General features: G+C 35.1%; 1 protein-coding gene across 1 annotated transcript; it reads left to right on the top strand.

The window, feature by feature from the left end:
• The first annotated feature begins 4,829 nt into the window (after nucleotides 1–4,829).
• On the top strand, nucleotides 4,830–5,330 carry LOC113315406. Its single transcript, XM_026563686.1, has one exon. It carries the CDS (start codon nucleotides 4,830–4,832, stop codon nucleotides 5,328–5,330), a length of 501 nt encoding a protein of 166 aa, XP_026419471.1.
• The last annotated feature ends 2,136 nt before the right edge of the window (nucleotides 5,331–7,466 follow it).

The following is a 7,466-nucleotide window of genomic DNA, read 5'->3' as shown; positions in this document are numbered from 1 at the left end:
TATTTTTGATGAAGATATAGATGATAGTTTGGATGAATGGAAGTTTAGCCCAATTGGTAGATTGGATTTTGTTATTATGAAATTTGTTGTTGCTGAAGAATCATTGAGAAAACAGTGGAATAGTTCAGGTAATTATGAACTGATACCTCTTGGAAAAGGATTTTTCATCATGAAACTTGCTAATGAGGTTGATATGAAATATATATGGAATGGGTTTTGGAAGGTTGAATCTCAAATTCTAAAACTGAGATTTTGGGAATCAAATTTTAATCCTGCTGCTCAGAAGACAACTACTGCTTTTGTTTGGATTAATTTTCCTGGTCTTGGTATTGAGTATTGGAAGGAAAAAACTCTTATGTCTTTGGATGACACATTTGGTAGAGCTATAAAGGCGGATGAAACTACTTTTAAAAGAGAAGTAGGTTATTATGCTAGTGTTCTAGTTGAAGTAAACTTGGAAAATACCATTCCTAATCATGTTTTAGTTAAATCCAAGTATGGTAGTTTTGAACAAGAGATACAAATTCCAAAAGTACCAAGTTTCTGTAGTCATTGTAAAGTGGTTGGTCACTTAGTAACTAAATGTAGATTACAGAAAAAAGAGAATGCACAGGAAGGTGTTGTTGAGGTGGAGAATAAATTTTTTCACAGAAAGATTTGGAAGCAGAAGGAGAAGAAACAACCACTGCAAGTTGGTTTTGATATTTGTAACACTCCAAAAACTTTAAGATCTCAAGAGGTAGTGGATAAGATTTTAAGTGATGATGAGGAAGTTAATTTGGCTTAGACACAACTGTTGAAGAAAATGATAATCCTGAAAGGGGAGGTGAAGACTGTACATTCTCTCCTGATGAGTTTCCATCATTATCTACAAAGAGCTTACTTAGAGTATCAAGTAGTATACCATATATGTTGCCTTTTGAAAATACACAAAGTCAAGTGGTAACTCATATCACCGGTTTACAGAATTCTTCATCATTATAGTTTGGTGCCCTAGAATCTTTTGTATATGCAAGCAAATTTCAGGTACTGGTGGAGGTAGCTGAAGAGCAAAGTTCAGAAGAAGTTATAAAATCTCCAAAGCAGGGAACAAAATCTCTCAACTGGCAAAGCTGCTAAGGAAAATAATAAAGGTGCACATACAAAAGGTATATCTCTTATTACAACCAGAAAAATAACTGGGAAGAATTTAGTTAAAAATAAGGGCATGAGAGGTCCTGAATCCTCTCAAAACTTAACTCAATGAGAGCAGTATTTTGGAATATCAGAGGCCTACAAAGAAGTAGAGCCAAAGATAAACTAAGATCATTAGTAAACCAATTTAAGCCTTTACTGATTTGGTTAGCTGATCCTAAAATAAGAGTAAGAAAAAATTTTGTTAAGAATTTGAGGTTACCTGGAATGAGTCATATGTTAATTCATAACACTAGTGATACTGAAAAGGGGAACATTCGGTTATTATGGCATACTTCATTGTCAACTCCATCTGTAGTTTCAAGCACTAAACAAGCTATCACATTCAAAACGGGGGAAGTACTAGTTACTGGTATTCATGCTGCATGTTTAACAGTGGATAGAAGAATACTTTGGGAATAATTAATGAGAATTAGTGAAATGAAATGTCCATGGATGGTAATTGGTGATTTTAACACTGTTTTAAGTTGTGATGAGAAGAAAGGTGGTAGAAGCCCTTTAAGAGTTTCAATGTCAAACTTTAATAAATGTTTAGACTATTGTGGTCTTTTACAAGCTCCAAAATCAGGAATTCAATTTTGTTGGTGCAATAATAGGGTGGGTAAGAAGAGGATTTTATGTGATCTTTATAAGGCTTTATTCAATGTTAAGTGGATGGAGAGGTATGCTGATTGGAGATATAAAGTAGGAGTCAGGGGAGTATCAGATCATGGAGCATTGATGGGTGGTACATCTGAAATTCCTAAACCAAGCAATATACCATTTAAATATCAATAAATATGGACTTCTCACCCTGAATTTATGCAACTTATACAAAAATCTTGGGAAGAAGAATGTTCTGGAAATCCTGCATTCAGATTTATGAGTAATCTCAAAAGGTTTCAAAGTAATTGTTAAGAAATGGAATTGGGAGGTGTTTGGAGATTTGAGAGTTAAATTCAAAGAAACTGAAGATGGAGTTCTCAATGCTTCCTTACTTTCAGATGCTCAACCAGGAAATGTGGAACTTCTTAATAAACTAGTTACAGCAAGGGGAAAACATGAGTTGGCTGCTCAATAATATAATGAATTGTTGAGGTCAAAGTCAAGAGTTAAATGGGTGAAAGAAGGTGGTGCAAATACTAGTTTCTTTCATACTTCTATGAAAGTCAGAAATGCACAAAATAAAATAGTTGAACTTGAAGATGCTAATGGAAATATTGTTGGAGATCAAGAAAACATTTCAGAGTTATTGGTGAATCATTTTAAGAAGAAATTTGAATATCATGCAGTTACAATGGATGAAGGGATTTTTGATATTATTCCCAAGGTAATAACTGATGAGGAGAATGCTCAGATTGATCAATTACCTTCATCATAAGAGATCAAAGAAGCAATTTTCTCAATGGATCCAAACAGTTCTCCTGGACCTGATGGTTTTCCAGGAATTTTCTATAAATACTCATGGGACATAATTTGTCAAGATATGATTGATGCAATTCAATTCTGTTGGAGATGTAGATTCATACCAAAAGGAATGAACTCCAGTTTTCTTTTCTTGTTGCCTAAAGTTCCTGGAGCCAAAAGAACAGAGCAGTTTAGACCAATTGGATTGTCTAACTTCTGCTTTAAAATCATCACAAGGATAATCACAACAAGATTACATGAAGTACTTCACAAGGTAATATCTAGTCAACAAGGTGCCTTTATAAAAGGAAGAAACATTCAAGAGAAGATAATACTTGCTTCTGAGCTAGTAAATGAGCTAGATACTAAGAGAACAGGAGGTAATGTGGGCTTGAAGTTGGACATCACACAAGCTTTTGATTCAATGAGCTGGGATTTCATCTTTAAAACTCTTAAACATTTGGTTTCTCTGAAGTGGGTATCATATGGTTGAAAAAAATTCTAGAATCTGCAAGAATATCGGTTTTAGTAAATGGTGGGCCTTTTGGTTTCTTTGAAGTAGGGAGAGGTCTCAGACAGGGAGACCCCCTTTCTCTATTTTATTTGTGAAAGCTGAGGAAATATTGAGTAGAAATATTACCAGAATGGTTCACGAAGGACTACTAAAAACAATGGTCAATAGAGGTGGATGTCAGCCTTCTCATCTAATGTTTGCAGATGACATATTCATATTCTGCAATGGGCACAAAAGAACATTGGATAATTTAATGAGTTTGCTAACAAGATATCAAGCAGCATCTAGACAGACAGTTAATAGAGCAAAGAGTAAATGCTTTATTTGTGGAGTCACTGAAGATAGAAATAAAGTAATAGCTGAGAGATTGCAAATGGAGATTTCTGAATTCCCAGACAAATACTTGGGAGTAATGCTGAGTCCTGGAAGATTTAAATCTATACATGTTTGGGGGATGATAGAAATGCTACAAAAGAAACTAGCTGGTTGGATTGGAAAACTTCTTGACTTTTCAGCTAGATTAACTTTAATGAAGTTTTTTCTGTGCAGTATACCAATCTATAACATGTCAGTGTACAAATGGCCTAAAGCAGTGATTAAAGAATGTGAAAGGATAATTAGAAATTTTTTATGGACAGGTGATCCATCAGTGAATAAGCTAGTAATTGTCAAGTGGGAGGAAGTGAATGCTCCTCTTGCTGAAGGAGGGATTGGCATTAGGAGATTGGAGGTGATGAACAAGGCATTATTACTGAAATTGCTTTGGAAAATTGAGACTGAAGATGATGAGTGGACTAGGTTCATGAGGGAAAAGTATAAAAACAAGAATGGTGACTGGATTACTAGCTACAAAAAATCGTCAATATGACCTGGATTAAAATGGGTGATAAATGAGCTTAAGGAAGGAAGTAGATGGCTGGTAGGGAATGGAAGAAATATCTCAGTATGGGAGGATAAATGGGTAAAAGATTATGCACTTATTGATTATCATCAAACAGATCCATTTGTGCAACAACATCAACACTTAAAAGTTAGTAATTTGATAGTAAATGGTGAATGGCATGTACCTGATGAAATGAAGAAGTTTTTTGAGATAAATGAATTGCCAACAATTGGGAATGGAAAAGACAAAAGAATTTGGGCAGCTGATTTAACATGAAGCTTTTCTGTTGAAAATGGTGTACATCAAATAAGAGTGAAGTATCAACAGGTCAACTGGGCCAAGTATGTATGGGTTCCTTATATACACTCTTACACTTCCTGTAATGTTTGGAAGATACTCAAAGGAGCATGTGCAACTGAAGAAAATGTCAGGAAAATAGGTTTTGACACTGTATCCAAATGCTACTTATGTGGAAATGGTCAAGATAATATGGTTCATATACTGTGGGAGTGTTCTTTCAGTAAAGAAATTTGGAAATGGCTTGGAGGTATGTTTAATCTAAATACTCCTTCAAAATTTGAAGAAGTGATTGCATGTGCTAAAAATCATAGTTCTGCAATTAGGCAGATATGGTACATAAGCTCCTTTTCAGTAATGGTGGAATTATGGATGGCAAGAAACTTGAAATTATATGATAATATCAACCAAAATGCTGAGAAGTTCAAGGACAAGATTCTTAGTTTCACAAAAGAATGTGGAATAAGAATAACTGGAGTCATGAAGAATAGTATATATGATCTTAACATTATAGTAAGATTTGGTATTAAGGGAATATAAACAAGATGTACATCTATGAAAGGGGTTTTCTTCAGACTGCCTCAGCTCAACCAAACACTAATATGTTGTGATGGTGCTGCCAAAGGAAATCCTGGTGCTGCATGCATTGGTTTTATTGCAAGACAGAGTGATGAAATATGCTTAGGGGATGGAAGTGGAGGGTTGGGAGTTACAACAAATTACATTGCAGAGGTGATGGCACTAATAACAACAGGTGAATGTGCAGTGGGTAAACATCTAACTGATGTATGTTTTAGCTTAGATTCTAAAACTGTTATACTGGCATTTACCAGAGGTAAAGTTCCATGGATTGTCAAGAATAGATGGAGGAAAATGAAGAAGACGTTGAGAAGTATTACTTTCAGGCATTCATACAGGGAAGTTAACTTTTCAGCTGATCAGTTAGCTAAAAAAGGAATAACTCTTGGAAAAGGAGTAGTAATTCTATATGAGGGTAGGCCTAATTTTTTAAGAATAATGGAGCAGGAGGATGCACATTACTTCAGATTCACTTGAAAAAAGAATAAATTCTGTAGTCATTTTACCTGAAATTTTCTTTGTTTCTTTTTGTATTCATTAAGCTAGTCTTGGCATGTCAAGACTATCTTGTTTTTTGACTTTGAGTTTTTATTTAGTAATAATATACATGATTTAGAAAAAAAAAAGGAAATAGTTTCATTTTTCATCCGTAATCCTAGAAAAGTAACTCCATAAATGAATCTTTTATTAGGCCGACCGAGCGAAGCGAGGGAGGACCTTCTATGGCCACTCTTTTGTCTAATCTAAGTGGTCAATTAACATACAGTAAAACCTTTATATATTGATAAAGAAACTTAGGCTAAAGCCCAAATTTATTTTTATTTTTTTAGTTTTCCTCACACCCAAAATTATCCGAAATTATTAAAATTCGCTGCATACCTCGTTATGCATACTATTTTTCAGGAGTATAATTGGTAAGTAAACTTGGATATAACATATCTAAAAAACCGCGCCTTGGAATTTTACAAATTTTATATCGTTGGAAATCTTTTTAAGAGAGCTATATAACTAGTACAAACAATAATATCAAATTTTTGTTTTTCACGAAAAAATCGGAGGTGATCATCGTTTTAGGGAAAATTTTCGAAAACTGACTACATATTCATTATGCAGCCTCCAAAAAAGATGCATAACACATTATACAGACGCATAGCGAGTTATGCAACCATTTTCTCGACTGCATAACAAATTTATGCATCTATAACAAGTTATGTAGCCATTGTTTTGGTTGATTTTAGTGCGTACATAAAAAATTTATGTATAATGCATTATGCATCCATATTTACGGATGTATATTAGGTTATGCATCTATTTTATCGAAGCATAAAAGATTGTGCAACAATTTTCTCGATGCATAATGCATTATGTAACAATATTTTGGATGCATATCAGGTTATGCATCCATTTTCTCAACTGCATAACAAGTTATGCATCTATGACAAGTTATGTAGCCACTGTTTTGGTTGATTTTAGTGGATACGGAAAAAATTGACGCATATTGCATTATGCAGCCATATTTGTGGATGCATATCAGCTTATGCAGCCATTCTCTTGATGCATGAAAGATTATGCAGAAATTTTCTCGACTGCATGACATGTTATGCAGTCATAACAACACCATCTTCTTCTTCTTCTTCTTCTTCTTCTTTGTTTTTCTTTTCTTCTTCTTCGTTGTTATTCTTTTCTTATCCTTGAACTCCTCTTGGCCATAACAACATCATATGCTTGTTACTTACTGTTGATGGTGGTTTTTAACTCAGGGATAAAATTGTAAACTTTACATTTAATATGCCGTCACTCTGCGAAGAAACGAGGCCATGTAAAAGTGATGAGTGTTTAACCTCATCGCTGGCGCATTTATGGAGCAACTCAATATTTTCTTATGAAATTTACCTAGAATGGTGCATGTAGCAACAATCCCAGATATTTTGTGAATTTTGGCACCTTGCCTGTGTTGTTCAATTAATATAAGTTCCTTTGAATGCCTTCCGTGCTATGTTCCCCGGCTGAACCTTTAATGTTGATATTGCATGACAATTTGTGTTCACTCGCAGCAAAGTAGCATGAATTTCCAAGTATCAAGTATAAGGTCTTTGCATAAGGTATCAATCGGAAAGCATACTGCTATCTGTCAATGAACTTAAAGAACTTTGTGTCAACACATAGAATTCAATCAATTTTGTGATAATTCACAAGATTCAGATATTACCCTGACTAATTTGCAAAAATTAGGGTTTTGCGCCTTGCGCAGTATATCAGACCTTGCATGTCGAAATTAAGCCTAGTAAAACTAGGTAATTGAATCCGCCATGGATTAGTTGGCACAAAATCTTGCCCAGAACCAGAAAACAACAAATAAAGGAGTCGTAGAATAAGAGCAACATCAAAGGGAGGTGTGGCTATGCCTTAGGCCATCCTGCGCCATTGGCCACGCCCCATGTTTCCAAAACTGAACCTATTTCCCTCGACCAATCAGTTCGCCTTAAATCCGCCAAACGCACATAAGTTGTGGATGGACCCATACTTACCGGCCCTAATTTCCATCGACTAATCAGGTCGCTTTAAACTTGCCACACCCACGTTAGAAGTGTGCCCCCCCCCCCCCCCCCCCCC

The sequence above is a fragment of the Papaver somniferum genome, chromosome 10 (genome assembly GCF_003573695.1).
Source record: "Papaver somniferum cultivar HN1 chromosome 10, ASM357369v1, whole genome shotgun sequence".
NCBI lineage: Eukaryota > Viridiplantae > Streptophyta > Magnoliopsida > Ranunculales > Papaveraceae > Papaver > Papaver somniferum.
The sequence above is the reverse complement of the archived record's forward strand: the minus strand, read 5'-3'. Positions and strand labels throughout refer to the sequence as shown.